This window comes from Tympanuchus pallidicinctus, unplaced genomic scaffold, assembly GCF_026119805.1.
Source record: "Tympanuchus pallidicinctus isolate F22 unplaced genomic scaffold, pur_lepc_1.0 scaffold44, whole genome shotgun sequence".
Taxonomy (NCBI): domain Eukaryota; kingdom Metazoa; phylum Chordata; class Aves; order Galliformes; family Phasianidae; genus Tympanuchus; species Tympanuchus pallidicinctus.
Window position 1 is genome coordinate 792441 of NW_026294763.1, and position 17058 is coordinate 809498.

Consider the following 17058-nt stretch of genomic DNA (forward strand, 5'->3'; position numbering starts at 1 on the left):
TGGCATTGGAAACACTATTATCATTACCAGTGTCTTATTTATTTTTTTTTCTATTTACCCTTCTGTTGCAGTAGTGACAGGAAAAATGACAACCCTAAACAGGTTTTTGGGAGAATCTGTTCAATTCAGTTAGGATAGAATTTCCATATGTTCTGACTCAGGCAGGCTTTGGACATGTGAAGAGCACGATAGAATTTGTCACAGCTAAGTAGAAATATCAAGCAAAACATTGGAAATACTGAATATTGCTCCTGGATCTCCTTTGGGTTCAGCCTAACTTGCTTTCTCTTTTAAATAGACAACTTCCTTTGTTTCAGTGAACACTGAAGGGAAATTATCAGTTTCAAGAGTCATCTATATAACGATACTTAACACTGCTGAGATTGCACAGAAATTATTTTTTCCATGAAGTCTTTATGTACTTTTGAAATATTAAGTGTAGTAAAGTGAGATTTTAGAAATACCTTTTCCTCTTCGTTCTCAGAGAAACTCATCTGAACAGCAGAAAAGCAGTTTTCTATTCCAGCACGTATCTGACTTCTGTCTCATAGGAAGGAAAAGATCTGATGTTCAGGCATATTCACTAGAAAGGTCTGCAAAATTGGTATCCCACAGTGCTAGAGTAGTGGAGGATCAAAGAAATTACCAACATGTCTCTAAGTGGAAGGAAGTTTGGACTGTATGGGATAGATTTAGATTTTGAGCCATCCTTAATTAATGATTGAGATAAAACATGAGATGGGAAATCCAGTTTAGCAAGAACTAGTTATGTCAAAGCTACAGACGAGAATGTGTTCCCACAGTTTGAGTTCAGATTTACAGAGGCTCTTCTAAAGCAGTTGATAAACAAGCTAGTAAAGAACATTTGGAATTCCAATGAATGTTCAAAATGAAGAATGGAGAGTTTTCCAAGTTTGAGACAGCACCAAGACACCTCGTGGGTCAACAATGAAGTACAATTAAACCTATTAGCAGAATTTGAGGGTGGTAGTTGTCAAAGTCCTAGAAATATTTAATCCTGCTAAAGGCTTGCTGAGATCATTGTTCTGTCAGGTTTCATGATGGTGTGCTGCTTGTGGAGTTGGTATTCTGAAGGTGAAGGACTTCCTCTGTCCTCCCAAATTGATGTTTTCAGAAATGAATAGGAAATAACAACATTGTGGCTAACATCAGTATTGGCCATAAAACTCTCATTTAGGGAAAACATGAGAGTTTAGTGCAGGTTTCTGAAGCAGCAAGTGACACTGTAGAACATCAGTTCTTTTCTGATCAATGCCATTGTTTGATTTTATTTCTGAGTCTAGAGAGGAAGTGTGCAAAGGGGTAGATAGACTGCTGTTAGGGGAGATATCTGGTATCTCCAGATGCTAATCCTTATCCTTGACCACATACGGATATGGCATGGATATCTAACTTTTTGTCTTGCTTGGGCTGCATTGAGTGAAAAAGAATTGTCTTGGGTTGCATATACGTAGGTTGCTTTGAAAGTAATGCCTCCTATTTATTTCCAAGAAAACTAAATCAGCTACAAAGAGCACAGTAGCATTATTTGATAGAGCAAGTTCTCAGCTGCAAAACTGTATTTTTCAACACAGTCACCACCATTATCTGTGCATTTTCACCAGCAATAAACAAGAGCTGCATGCCATGCTCATAAAAATCTGCACCAGTGGAGGTGACCCACTTTCACTACTGCTGCTGAAACACTCCACCCACTGCCTTACTGTGCTCCCATCCACTTTGTCTCCACAAACATTCAGAATGCATAGGTGAACGTCAATGAGTGCCATTTTTTTTTTTTCTGCATGGAAGAATTCAGTTCCACTTCTTTGCTTCATATGCACTTCCATGTCAGACACCATTCTGTCAGACTGCCCCTCTGCTGTCATCTGTCACATGCAAACAACATGTAATTGGGTGTTGTTGGGAAGGTTCAGCCTCTATTGTCATACCACCAATATCTGCCTCTGACGTTATGGGCCATCATAATAAAAGAGGAGGCATCACTTTTGGATCGGAGCAGCTGTAAAATATACTGTAAAATATACAGTATCATTAATATATAAGAAACAAAATATTTTACTTTTTAATGTTTTTCCTAAAGCACTAAAAAAATGGAGAGGAACAAAACCATAAAATGAAACAGTGGGATATGTGACCTTGTTTTCATGAAACAAAAGCATCAGGTTGGCTTGATGGCAGTGCTTGCAATTCTTAGTGAGCTCTCATGGTGTTCGGTGGAGATTTTTGATGAAATTTTGCTCTACCTTTACTTTATCCTTGACAGTCATTGTTAAGAATGTGCATACGGCCAAAAAATGTTGACATGGATAAGGTGTGATTGAGAAGCGAAGAATATTTCTCTTTGGTAAGATAGAGGTTATGAATGTTTAGTAAAGAGACACGATCAGATCTTTGAGTTGAATATTTGATTGCAACTCTATGCATTCTGCTTGAAAATTTGCAGGTAATCTGTTTCTACAAACAGAAAATGGTGCTGCAAACATAAGTTTCTGATTTACTTTCTTTGCAGTCTTGAAACCTATTTTCAAATCCCTTTGTCAGAGCAGAAAGCACAGCTGTGTATTTTTCGCTGTTCAGAGCATTGTGTTTAGCCAACGTTATCAAAATGCATGCAATTATTCGCCATTCCTTGAGTCAGCACAGCACTGCACAGCACTGCCCTCCCCATGCCCTGGTTTCAGTCGATGCAGTGTTCATAGCACACTGATGGTTTGGTTGTTGCTGAGTGACGGGTGCGTGCCCAGTCCACCTTTACATCATGAGATGGAGGGTGTCTGCTTTGCCAGCAATGTTGGGCTGTGCGTTGGACATACCTGGGGTGTGGTATGAACTGCTGTCAATCCATATGTTGCCTTTTTTGAGCTCTTAAGAACCTCCCTAGCAGGAATCCTGAGCTCAAAACAGATAGTTTGTGCAAGCAGATGGGCTGTTGCAATACGAGCTTGGAAACAGATCTGCTGAACAACAAATTCACATGCCGTTCATAACACAGCATTTTCCACTCATCCGTCTTCTCTTGTCACTGCTTTTCAATACTGAGGCGTATTTTATTATTGTAAAAGGCACTGTATTTGTGATTTGTATGCATGCATTAGACAATGGTGCATTTTAAAAGGAAGGTGATAAATTTCTTAGCTTCACAATTACTGGAGTGCCAGCACCCACCTTGACAGACTTGTCGGGCAGCGACCACAAAATGCAGCAGTTAATTAAGGTCTGATGTGGAATGACATCAGACTTGCTAATTTGGAAGTCTCTCAGGGCTTTAAACATTTGCTTAGGTGCTGTCTGTTTTTCATTGATTTTGCAATCATGACTTGAAAGCTCATAGGAGGTAGAGGACAATATGAGAAAAATGTTCTTTACAAATAAATCAGAAAACTTTGAGAATGTTTGGTTTCACTGTGTGAAGAATGGGGACCTTTGGTATAGGAAATGAAGAAATCCCTCTCCCAAGGAGGAAATTACTCTGTGTTAAGTGTAAAAGTTGCAGGCATTAAATAAATGTGATGCAATCTGATGATCCAAACCAAATTTACTTAGCTGAGACGTTCCCAAAGGAGTAATGCATTCTCCATTGATAAGGGCAAGCATGTCTCCTAGAAATGTCTGGCACAACTCTACTGGTATTTGTGGGAAGCCATTGATGGAGCAGGGACCTCAGGGGGGAAAGCAGTCAAGTAAGAGCAGGCTTTGAGTGATTCTTGCTAAGAGGAGTTAGAGAGAATCTTTTTTTTTCTTCATCTCCATGCCAGTCTTGTGTTGGAGCTTCAGAATCAGACTTTGATTTGCTTTTTCCCTTACATTTGGTCTTGATAACAGGATGGTGTAGGAGTGAAGCTAGAGAAGAGATTGGAGGACAACAGGCACAGTGATCCTGAGTCTTTTAAAAACTGTATTTTTATTAAAAATAAAAATTTCTTCCAGGGCAGGAGAATTCCTGGAGAGAAATAATAAAGCTTTTGATAAAAGCTCTTAGATACGTAATGCATTGGTATTACAAGATGCTTTGTCAGGGAACTGTATTTCTGCCCCTTTGCACCATGCTTGTGCTGTGCTAATCCCATCCTTCAGGGGTTTTGTTGGTTGCCTGCAGAGACCAGGAGGAAAATCACTTCCCCCTTTCCTTGATGTGTGGCAGGTTCTGCAACACTTTCCTTCCTCTGAAGTGCTTATGATCATCACGGCTTCAAATTCAGTTAGGGTGAAATTTCTCAGGTGCCTGTTTGGCACATGTCGTACCTGGCCTCAGAAATAAACCAGTTGTCATATGTAAAGGCCAGGAGAAATAATTATTTGAGGGCAAATTGCCAGGAATATTCTTCCCTCCTTTGGAGCATGGGCATGGCTGGACTGGTCTTCTCCATCAGCAAATCCCTTGCCCTCATGAGGTTTGAAACCAAGTCCTCGGTATTTTTTGTTCCTTCTGCAGTTCTCTCCTACTACAAGACTTGAAGTTCTGTTTCAGGAGCAGTGCTGCCTGTGATGGAGTGGTTCTGAGGCTTTGTCTGACATAGGCTGCTGTTGGGTGTTTGCTTCAGGGTCATGATCCACCTTCGTGCTGCTGGTGAGTTCAGCCCTACCTTTAGATGACCCCAAGGATTCAGGCCTTTATTGATACCACGTTTATCAGTGACATGATGAGTCAGAGTGGTTGTCAGTATTTCAATGACTGGATAGAGATCAGTGACGAGTGGTGTCCCTCAGTGGTCAGTACTGGAACAAATGGTCTTTGATATCTTCATCAGTGACATAAACAGTGTGTTTGTGTGCACCCTCAGGTGACACCAAGCTGTGTGGTGCGGCTGACAGACCCACAGAACAGGATGCCATCCAGAGGGACCTCAGCAGGCTGAGCACTGGGCCCAGGGGAACCTCATGAGGTTCAGCAAAGCCAAATGCAAAGTCTTGCACCTGAGTCATGGCAACCCCCACTAACAGTACAAGCTGGGGATAATAGGATAGAGTGCAGCCCTGCCACAAAGGACCTGGGGGTTCTAGTGGATAGCAGCTAGGCATGAGCCAGCATTGTGCCCTTGCAGCCCAGAAAGCCAACCATATCATGGGCTGCATCCAAAGTGCGGCCAGCAGGGTGAGCAAGGGGATTCACCCCTCTGCTCTGCGCCATGAGACCTCACTTGGAGAGTTTCATCCAGATGTGGAGTCCTCAGTACAGGAAAGACATGGGGTGCATCCAGAGGAAGGCCACAGGAATGATCCCAAGGATGGAACATCTCTCCTTCAAGACAGGCTGAATGCTGGCGCTGTACAACCTAGAGAAGAGGAGGCTCTGGTGCTTACAAATGCAGACATCATTTCTGTGTTCTTAGAATCAGAGTCCCAAATTCAGTTTATGGTCCCACATACTTTGTTGGACCCAGGTCAGCAATGCAGACTCGAGGCATGCTGCATTCCCACAATAGGCACAGTGGCATATGGCCTCAGGCTTGTGGACTTCATGAAAATCCGATCCCTTAGTATGGCAGTCACCATATTCCTTCACATATGATGTTAATAGTTGAAAAATAAGAGCAGATAGTGCATAAGGTAAAGCTGCCACTTTCTGTAGCTTTGCTATTGCAACATATGCGATGTCTTATGAAAGACAAGTAATCGCAACTGTACTGTTTAATTTGTTCTGTTTCATAACTGCATTCATGTTCCCCATTTCAATACAAACTCTTTGCTAGCAGCACAGAGAACTGAGGGGAGAAGGGAAGAGAGGAAGCAAAGTGACTTCATAGAGTTAGAATTAGCATAATCAGGCAAAGCATAATAAAGTGCTTTGCAGCGACAGCTCTTTTGCATAATGCTATCTCATTGAGGTGTTTCTGAGGATGTATCGTGGGGGAAGAGAAGGAGGGGACCCACTGAAATGGGGGAAATTGCTGCTGTAAGTAGACGAGCTTAGTGTAAGCTGCAGTAAGCCTATTGGTGTTCTGTTCTCAACACTGTTTTCAAGAATATAAGGTGGCAGGAAACCATCTCTCTCACTGAGAGATGAATTTTGGTGTAAAATACCCTGGTATTGGAGAAAAATATGTTTTGGGTGTTTTAAGTGTGTGTTTGGGTGTTTGCGTGTGTGAAGGAAGGAGGAAGCTGTTTTGAAGGATAGTAGCTTTCAAAGTAATTAAAGCGGATAAGACTTTAGCATCATTGATTAATGGAAAACCTTCCTGCTGATCAGCAGTATGGGCATGGCTTTCAAGGATGTTATTCAACAGTTCAGTATAAAGCAATTGAGGCCTTATGTTAATATATCCCATCAGTATATGTTTGACTCCAGTTTTAATGTGTTTTATCGTAAGCATTCCCTTAAATTCTTGGTTGGAAAAAGTGAAATCAGCAATGCTGATCCCCAGTATGATGCTGTGAGGTGTGCTGCAGTAACTGCTAGAATAACTGCAAAATGGGTTAGGTAGTGACTCCTTTTTGAATTGCCTTAAGGAAATGCCTTTCACACAGCCCTGCTCCTGGTTTGGGTTTGTGGCTTCTGTTGTTTCAGCTCTCACACCACCAGTATTTCCCTGAATGTGTGTGTCATCATAGAATTATAGGATGGTTTGTATTGGAAGGGACCTTTAAGATCATCTAGTTCAACCCCCTTGCTATAGACAGGGACACTTTCCACTAGACCAGGTTGCTTAAAGCCCCGTCCAGCCTGGCCTTGAATGCTTCCAGGGTGGGAGCATCCACAACCACTCTGGGCAACCTGTTCCAGTATCTCATCATCCTCATAATAAAGAATTTCTTCCTAAGATCTGGTCTAAATCTACCATCTTCCAATTTAAAGGTATTTTGCTGTGAATCCCCACACATGATTTTTAGAATAATCCCCCAATTTTATATATAATTATATATATATTTATTTATATACATAAACTGAAAAAGAGGGCTGAGAAAAATGAGTTGAGCAGTTTGGTCTTTGTTTTTTCAGGAAAAACAGTGTCATAAGCAAAACTTGGATACAAAGCATTCTATTCAACATATACATCACTGATCGGGCAATAGAAACCAACAAACAAAAATCTAGTGAAAATCCCATTTTTAGTTTGCACTTTAAAGCAGAATATTTTTGCACTTGAAAGGATGTTCATTTTTCTATAGGAATGTTTTGATCTTAAAAATCAGCCTGGCACTTATTAGATTTTTACATTATTAGATTTCACAGTTGCTATCCCAATATTGGAGTAGTAGAAAATAATTATGAAAAATCAAATCCTATAATGAAGAAAATAATTCCCAAGATAATTCTACTTCGAGTTGAGAAATTTAGGCTCAATTTTGTATCTAGACTTGTTTGTTTGTGTGGTTTTTTTAATCCTAATAACCAACTGCATGTTCATCACAATATCCAGTGTTTTCTGTGATATGTTTGCTAGTTAATAGTGTTTGGAGCTATTAAAGGCACTATTTAAAAATGGGCCATTATCTTAGTACCTTAGTTCTAATGACTGCTTCTAAAGATGTTGAGGGGGAAAAAAAATAACAATGCATCTAAACAACCTTTGGGGAATAACAGCATCACTTAGCATGGAATTAAAAGGTAGAATTTCCACTTACCAGATATGTGAGAGTGACAGGTGCCCAACTTTCATAGGAATTCAGTATTTTTTTTAATTCTCTGCTACCACTGCATGTAGGAGTGTTTTACATCCTACACCCCATGTGAACAAATACACAAAAAATGCACCAAGCCTACGCTGTTGGACTGTTTATGAGTGATCTGAGGCGAGGTCAAATGTTTTGATTAAAGATCCTTAAGTGAGTGGTGATATGTGGTAAGAGCACAGATATTTCATTTCTACCAGGTGGCCCAGAGCCAGAACATGTTCATCTCTTTATTCACACTACTGTACATGATTAACAGTGCCATGGTTTGTGGCGCTTGAATCAAATCTATTCCATGCACATTACCATAATTAGGTCAGATACAATGCATGGGCAGAACACAGCTGTTTTACAAATTAATCATGGTTGAAAAGAGTCTTTCTTGTGAAAAACAATGTATACTGAGTTTTTTAATAGAAGAGATTGATATATATATAATCGCAGAGGTTCTCAGTAATTCCTTTATGTGCCATTGTGCATAGCCCGTATTTGCTTCCAGATCCATCCCAACAAACCCAGCTTGGAGGAGGAAGGGCTCAGATGTGTTCTAGGGACATGGCATGCATTCATGAGCCTTTCAGCTGATAGTGACTAAGCACGAGCACGTCAGCCACATCCCAGTATTGTGTTCAAAGCTGAGCATAACTGATGCTAATGGTGGTGGACTCAGGCAAGTAAAGGTAAAGGTTTTTCAGAGGTGAAGGGTGAGATTTAAAAAAAAGCCCCGTTTTTTCTTTGCAGGTTAAGCATTACGTCAATGGAAGTTAGGCTCCTAACTCACCCGACTACTTGTTTTCTACCCAAAGTAGAAGTCATTTATGTAGGTCCTCTTCCAAATTCTACTTATTCCCTGTGCAAATCTTGGTAATCATTTTTTGCTATTAACAATGAAACTCAGATCTCATAAGAGAATTGTGTTCTAGGGAATTTCACTGCACATTGTCAACAAGTGTTTTTAATTCAGTACACTCATTCCAGATTAGAAATGTTGCTTAATAAAAGCATGATACTTAAGTGTTACATAAGTTATCCATTAATTTACTACAGGGAGTGTTTTGACCTGCAGTTTTACAAACACTGATGTCATCTCTAAAGGACATCATGTTTTAGATGAATGTTTTAAGTTACAGCTAATACAGCACTGCAAAATGAAATGAGTGGGAAATGCAGGAGCAGATCTAATCAGGAGACTTTGAACATGGAGTGGAAGTATTACAGCCAGTCTGAGCTGTGTGCATGTCAGTCATGGAAGAGCCTGAAGGTAAATATCTAATCCCCAATCCAGTAGTTCAGAATTCATGGGTTTAAATGTATTCCAGGAAACCAAAGGTAGTTTAAATCTGCAGATCTTGGAAGAATGCAAGAAGAGCCCGCCAGCTCTGATGGTAGGTTTGCAAGTTGTTCTTATTTAACTTCTTCTTGCACTGCGTAAATTTGCTGCCAAATGTTTTCATACATTGAACATGCCATTTCCAGGCTGAGCAGAAAAAAAAGAGTCTGCAATTTTCTTTGAAGGTAATATTGCTACCATTAAATTGGTTAAGCGTAAATGAGATGAGTTTCAGTATGTAGCAGGTGTAAACTTGATTTATGTTATTCTCATAATGAATTTAAAAGCTCTGTTACAAACACTGTGGTTCCACAGATGTTAGAGCTGAAAGCTTAGATTTATCAATCTCAAGCTAATTAAAACCAAATTAATACAATTTACTTTTTATACGGAAAAGGAAAAGAGAATTAAAATAAAAGATGGGGCTGATGTCGGAGGAACAGGACAGTTTCTGTAGCATCAGGCCATTTCCAGAAGCAAAATGGATCCCAAGCTGCTTCGTGCTCACAAGTCAGGCACTGGCACTGCATTAAGGCATCATCTGTTGACTTCAGCAGTCAAACAGATCATTTTTATGAGAGTCTCTGCATTGTTTTCATTGTGAATTGGATCAGATTAATAAATTCCAAGATCCAGCAAAGCTGTATGCACTGCCAGAATTACAGCAGGGTGAGTGCTGGCATCTCACTGGTCAGGACTCTGGGAAAAAAGCATGAAACCTTAAAAAGTACAGCTGCAGCAATGCTGTGTGGATTTAACTAGTTAATGAAGTAGGCTGTGGGCAGAAAAGAGAAAAGGAAAATTTCCTATATTCCTTCTATTTAAATGTGATTTTACCCATGTATGAAATACAGTTTCTACAGATAGAATCACAGAATTATAGAATCATTGAGGTTGGAATGAGCTCTGAGATCCCCAAGTCCAACCCCACCCCATCCCACCATGCCCAATGACCACATCCCTCAGTGTCACTTCTTGAACACCTCCAGGGATGGTGATTCCTCCACCTCCTTGGGCAGCCTGTGTCAATGCATTATCCCTCTTTTGGAGAAGAAATCTTTCCTAATATCCATCCTGCGCCTCCCATGGCATGGTTTGTATATTTTAAAAAGCGTTGAGGTAGATACTGTGTAATTTGCATTTTTGGAACTATATCAAGACATTCTTATTCAAATGAAGATGTTGCTGGTTGGGCCATACTTGAACATGGAGTAATCGAGCTGATGACTGATGTATCTGGATGACACAGTGAGGGAGCTTGTTGCACAGGCACTGTTTGGGCTAGTGGTTTGCAGTGTCAGCTCTTATATCTGTTTAAGGGCAAAGAAGTTGCTTTTGTTTTAAAAGAAAATAGATTTTAGAAACAACAATTTCATCCACTTTCAGATATTCAAGATGAGCCCGTGATTTCCTATTGGATCACAGTGGTGGTTATTTCTGAAAAACACATACAAAATTGTTGAGCTGGACCAGTTCCCTGATCTGGTTCACTGTGCAGCTGCAGCACCATCTGTGCCAGCAGCGACAGGGGCAGCACAGAGGTGGGAATGGTGGCTGGGATGCTGCTCGTGCAGAATCACAGGGGTTGGAAGGGACGTTTAGAGATCCCTCCAGTCCAACCTGGTGATAAAGCAAGTTTCCTACAGCATGTTGAGCAGGAAAGCATCCAGATGGGTGTTGAATGTCTCCAGAGAAGGAGATGTTCATGTCAGCTTTGCATGGTTTTGTGAAGTCCCTTATCTGACATGCTCAGTTACCCAGACTTTAAAAAACCAGTAGTCCTTCACTGCAATATTTCTCTCTATTTGCTTCAGTTTTCCTTTCCAAGTGCTGCATGACTGGCTGTGAAATAGGTTCCAGATGCAGGGATGCATATGTGACTCTGAAGGTAGCTCTTGCTAGTCTTTTTCCATCAGGTTCATGCAAGGCATTGGGAGCTGAAACTCAGAAGTTTGGAATTTAGCAGCTGTTCAACTCAAGGCTGGAAAACTTCAGAATAAGTTTTCCGGCAGGATTTCTGCTCTCCCTTGTTTTTGAGCACAAACAGAAATATCTTAAGAGCCCTTCATGAGATATTTTCATCTTTTTAGTTCCAAATTCCAGCTGGAGAGATGTAGATAAAACAATATTTTTGTTTTTTAAAAGAAACTCTGTATAGACATTTCAGAGTTTGAAGGGAGGGAGAGGGAACAAAACCCAAGCAGGACAGTTTTTCTTACATTTAATAGTGGTTAGGTGGGCTGGGTATGACAGAAGGGTGAAATCTGAAGGATATCTGCTCATTCTGTAGGTGCACAAGGAAACTCTGAGCTCTCAAGGAACTGCTTGCAATAGCACTAATTTTTTTTCAGAGGCTGCTAAAAGAAGGAAGGATGTGATTTCCCTTGAATGAGAGTAGAATAGGAGTATGTAAATCATTTTGGCTTCTTAAAATTCCTTCATCAATTTTTCTTTCATTAAATGACAAACTACCTGTGTCCTTTTGCTCAGCATCTTGGATGCATTGTGGCCAACGCTCAGTCAGAGGGAGGTAGGCTCTCTGTTACGCCTGGGGTCAAATAATCTGATTATAGAACTCCATTCTTTCTACTCCATTGATCCAGTTTATTTTCAGTACTCTCTGTGCTGAATGGCTTGAATCCATTAGTCACTTCAGGGAAGGCTGCAAATGATCTGTTATCATCTGCGTGGAACTGCTGCCTTGCATATTGTACACAAAAATCAGAAAGCGAGGAACAGAAAGTGTCTGTAGGTGAAGATCAGCCATTGCTTCTGAAAAACTGGGAGCTGTGCTGTGCGACTGGAGTTCAGAGGTGTGTTTGAAATTACCTCATTTGATCATTTACAGTTCAGCACACAAATTTCTTCCTATTCAACACTGGGCAAAACATGAGGTTGTACCGTGCTTAGGTTTCCTGCTCATGAAAAGATCCTGCTTTTGGCCTGCGTGGTAATTAACCAATACCACAGGCTAATTATAATGATTCATTTCTAAAATAGCACCGAAAGGGGATAAAATGCAGATAGCCACTATGAAGGTTTCGCATGATTCCAGATCTTTCTGATGAGAACATGCATCAGCTCATGATGTGACATACAATTCCTGATGCTCTGAATTAAGGGTAAGTCTCTGCTCATCAAGGAGGTTGTTAAAGCATTCTGTAGTACTTGAATTTCAGTTAAAAGCCTGAAGAATAATGGCACATTTTGAGAAGCTGACAAGAAGCATTTAAAACAAAAGCTTTTCAGTGTATTTTTTTCATGTTATGTAACATGAAGTCATTCTTTGGAACTCATGACTGTGAGATGGCTTTGAAATCAAGAAAGCAACAAGGTGTAGAAATAATGTATTTTCAAAAGACATGTACATGATTAGTCAGAACAATCAGAATTGCAATTAGTACTTCAAGAAGTCATGATTATTGGAAGGGATGTTGAATCTAATGTAAGATAAATAGAAAGGAATAACGTCTGAAAGGTCACCTACATTTTTTCATAGGTGTTTGATGAAAAAATGATAGTAAATTTGAACCTGTCCTGGTTTCCAACATAGTTCACAGCAGACAACATTATATATGTATATATATACGTATACATATATATGCTAGGTACTGAACCAGAAAATTGCCAATACCGCCAACAACCACAAAGTATTTTGGCTGGAACTGAGCACAGTCCTTCTTCCGTCTGCCACTAAATCAAATAGCTTTTGACAGTAATTACGCAGTATTGTGTGCAGAGTAAAGTAAGTACATTTTTGCAGTTGTATTTTGCTTATGACAGTCTTGTCATAAAGAAAAGGACTAACTTGGATACTGCAGTAGATAAAAATGTTAGTGAAGAGAGGATACTGTCTTTGCTTTGGGTTGCAGAACAAGGCTGAGCAGTAATGGTACATGTATTAGCTAATGTGTGTGTTAAAGTAGTGTCCAGCTGAGAATGTGTGCATAGGATTCAGGAGTAAAAGATAGATCCTCTTACACAGAGCTTAAAGCCATTAGGAACAAGGCAGCACAATCCAACATTACCCCTATTTTACAGATTGAGAAGTGAGATGCAGAAATGCAGAGGGTCATTCCATCCTTTCCTTTCCTGCATATAATTGCATTGTCTGTGCACACAAGCACAGGATATGGTGTGGAAGAGAGCAGAGAATGAGTTTACAAGTGTTTTGTCAATAGCAATGCCAAGAAACTCCCTTTGCTAGAAATTCCAGTCTCTGTCACAGGACAAAAAATAATGCAGCTGACTAAACTGTTCCACATATGGTGGCATTTGAAATAATTTGCTTTCTGACTACTAATCGGTCTGCATTGACTATTAGATTGGTCCATCCTGAAACCCAGAATTCTATCTGCTCAAATTGTGTTTTATATGGTGCCAAGAGGTTTGGCCTTAGAAGGTTGAATCCTGGCTCTCCAGCATAGAATCCACTGAGCTTCAGCCTTGCCCACAGTCACTTATTTTTGTTTGGTGGGCCACAAAAACTTGTTTCGAAGGGTCAGGAAAAAAAAAAAAAAAAGACTTTAGGATTGCTACTGTTTTCTTTGCCATTAAATTGTATGCAATTTTCAAGCATTGTTAAAAGAATCTAGTTCTGGTTTTACAGATGTACAGACTCCTGTTTCTAACCACTTGGTATAGTAGTGTTTGTTTGCCAATTTTAACCTCTAATCCTTTCTAGGCTTGCTTTGTAATCAAGACCGCTGCAAACTAGTTTGTGCAATGCTTCTCCATCTACACGGCTTGCCTTAAAATAATGAGGTAGCTTAAAATAAGAATAAAACTATCTGTCCTTCAAGGTACCAGCACTCTTTAATAGGTGTTTCATGCTTGCTGGCAGACAGATAGCGTGTCAGACATTTCAGGTGGCTGCTCTGCTGCAGCCCTGCTCACTGCCTCCACGTCTCACCTGCACCATTAAGCCAGGTGAAAACCATCAGTCTGAAGCTGGTGAATGGTGGAAATAATGAGGGGCTGCTCTTGTTTCTCACTGAAATTGCCTATGCTTCCTCCAGCTAGCCATCCAGCATTGGATGGAGTCAGAAGGCAAGTGCTGTATGAGAGGGACTTACAGATCTTGTATTGCTGTTATCCTTCCTGTCTAGTCCCATTTTTAAACATAACACGAGCTTCTCAGTAAAATGTTAATCAAAAAGCTACCTCAGAGAATATCACAGGGTTTGGATTTTGAATCACTATTCAAGAGAACCTAAGCCGTTTGGAACAGATTCCAGTATTCCAACTGGTTTTGGTGTTCTTTTATTCAATCTAAATGGACAGGAGGCTTAAAATGATAGAAAATCTGCAGTCATACTAAATAGCTAAGCTCTGACTTGCTTTGTGTTGTTTGAATGTTTCAAGCATGATACTGCTTGATTTAATTCTTGGCTAGGTGGCTCTGCTGATGGTGTTTGGGAGCAGCAGCCAGCCCCGTTCTTCAGACCCAGAGAACTGAGCTGGTGTTTGGCATCAGCTTTACGTTTGAGAGTGTCAATTAGTACTAATCTAGAAGTGGCTTTTTACCTAGCAGGAATGGTGAAGACAGCCCCTCTCCAGTGCTTGAGAGGCAGTAGGTTTCTCTTGTTCATTTTTTTTCCAGCTCATGAAAGGTGACCTACAGCACAATGACTCCTTTCATTCCCCAAGCCAGCCTCTTTCCCATTGTGTTGTCCCTCCCCTTATGTTTCTGCTTCTCCTACAACACACTAACAAGCACTTCGGCTTTGCTCTATTCTATGCTTTATTTTTGTTGCTCACTTTTGCAAAAACAGCTGATGTTCCATTTGAAGTCTACATAGCATGCCATAGGCATCTTGTAGACTTCTGTGTCAGCTGGATCTAGCATTTAATTTCTGCAGGTAAGTGCCACGTGCCAACCTCACAGCAGATTTTTTGGGGGAGTGTTTTGTGTTTTTTGTTTTGCTTTGTATTTTGTTTTTATTAGTTCTGCTGTGAATTAGTGAAAACCCTGCCATTATAATTCCACTGAATCCTAGGAGCTGCCAAAATGGTGTCCTAGAATGCGTGGCTCACTGCTCTATATTCATATTAATTTGCACTGAGGCTAATTGGCTGTGAAGACTCAATCTTTGCAAAGCAATAAGGACTTTTCTCTCTATTCTAAAAATACTTATGAGTAAAGTTCATTGATACTAAGGCAAGCCTGTTCTAAGGGCCAGTTCCATTTTTTTGAGCATTAATTCCTATGGGGAAATGAGTAACTGCCACAGATGTGGCCATTTTCCTTTCAATACATCAGAAACAATTCTTTGATTTTTCTTTTTTAAAAAAATAAAAATAAAAATAAAAATAAAAAAAATATGTCAGGTAGGGGCACCATAGGAGGCATTTTACACATACAGAAACATTCAAAATATATTACCGAGGCAGTAGATAGATTCTATTGGGAATGTAAGTCAGAGCATTTATGTTACTGGTATTAGGAGACAGAGCTACCCATGTTGACTGTTGTTAAAAGAGTTTAATATGTTGTTGTTTAATATCATCTGCTGGAAGAAGCTTAGATACTGATCTGAGGAGAAATACAAGAGCTAGTATAGGAGAACTTAAGTACATGAGTATTCTCACTCATGCTATACTCAATTTAAGAAGTGTTATGCAAAAAATAGAACAGTGGTGAGCATATCGCTTTGAAACAGACCACAGAAAGAAAAACAAGTTTTCCTTCTTTCTAGTAAACTCTGAATCTGAAGGCAATTACTGCAAAATGTGAAGTTTTCCTCGAAATGCTTGGATGTCAGAAGAACCTAAGTTTCACTTTGACAGTAATGTGTTGTCAGGGAGTGTGTCCTGTACAGAAGGCAACAGATGTCTGACCTTGTCTGAAAAGTCACGTAGGTGATTGGAAGAGAAATGAGTTTAAAAAACTCAACATGACTGAGCTACATATTCAACATTATGAAATTCTGTATGTGGCGTAACAGAGTATTTCCAGTATAATTAAGCACCTTGATACATACTGGACGATAAATGAAAATCTTGTTTTCCATCACTATAAGCCAGATCTTTTGGGGGAGGGCTTGAGTTGAATGTGATACTGAAAGTTCTATATAAAAACAAAAACATCCTTCCTCAAGTGATTTGATATAATAAGAGAATGGATTGTGCTGCTTGCAACTGTTTTATCTTCAGATTTCAAAGCACTCAATCTGATTAATAGTAGGGGTTGTTCCCTAGGCTACTTTGCAGAGAAGAATAAGATATTGTTCTCAATCTATGAAGAGCAGTCCAAAGCAAAGAGTGGTTATGGCCAAAATTTCATGGCTACACTCTTACAGCTGGAAACACAACAAGAGGATTTAAAGTGTTTGCTTATAGTGTGGTAGTAAGGAAATGACTGGTTTTGTTCATTAAAAAAAAAAAATTTTTTTTTCAGACTTTTTTCAGACTTTTTTCTGAAGTCCAGCCATTGTAGGCATTTAAATAGGAACCAATGGCCACTTGTTTGTGTTTAATATTTGAAAATAGTGTTCTTCAGGTTTTCAAGAAGTTGTTCTAGATAACTTCAAGGTTGACAAAACCAGAATCTCTGAAAACTAGATTATCACTGTTCCAAATTGGACTTTCAGAAACAGAGCTTACCCGTTTGCTGAATAGCTAATTAATTAAATGTCGAAGTGCTTTTGTGCTTTTTGGATGTTAAGACCAATTCTACCCTTGGCATCAGTGTATGAACATAAACGATGAATGCAACAGAAATCAACCAATTGTGTTTCCTTTGCTAATGCCACGGCTAAAATAATCTCTGTGCATCTTTGTACACCAGTGGGCATGGCAATGCCTTGTTAGGATTGTTATTTTAATCCCCCAAGGTTATTGCAGGATGACTGGTATTTTCAAACCTTGATGGAAAGGTTGCTGTGAACTTCTGGAAAAGTCAGTGAGGAAACATAAGTCAACAGAGCTACTGATGGGAAATCTTAGCGCTCTTGCTTATTCCCTTATTAATAATGCTTGTCCTCAGTGTGCAGTGCTGGATTTGATGAGGTTTCACCACCTCCCTGGGTCAAAATCATGCCTGGGCCTTCAGAGGCATTCTAACCACAAGGCTTCAACAAGATGGACTTCCT

The 17058-nt window shown here is 39.8% G+C and overlaps 2 protein-coding genes across 11 annotated transcripts in view; one reads left to right on the top strand and one right to left on the bottom strand.

Moving 5' to 3' along the window:
• LOC128090180 (cytosolic purine 5'-nucleotidase-like) overlaps positions 1-10199 on the bottom strand; it is a 587975-nt gene extending 577776 nt beyond the window's left edge. Inside the window, exon 1 of the mRNA XM_052702312.1 lies at positions 10193-10199. The gene's annotated coding sequence lies outside the window, so the exon portion shown is untranslated. The remainder of the gene's footprint in view (positions 1-10192) is intronic.
• LRRTM4 (leucine rich repeat transmembrane neuronal 4) overlaps positions 1-17058 on the top strand; it is a 422410-nt gene that overhangs the window by 255075 nt on the left and 150277 nt on the right. The window contains exon 10 of one of the 10 annotated variants that reach the window (XM_052702303.1): positions 4457-4647. The exons of the other annotated variants lie outside the window; for them this stretch is intronic. Within the exon in view, the coding sequence (XP_052558263.1) occupies positions 4457-4510 (54 nt within the window). The 3' untranslated portion in view covers positions 4511-4647. Of the gene's footprint in view, positions 1-4456; positions 4648-17058 lie in introns of those variants that run through there. 10 annotated transcript variants of the gene reach the window in all.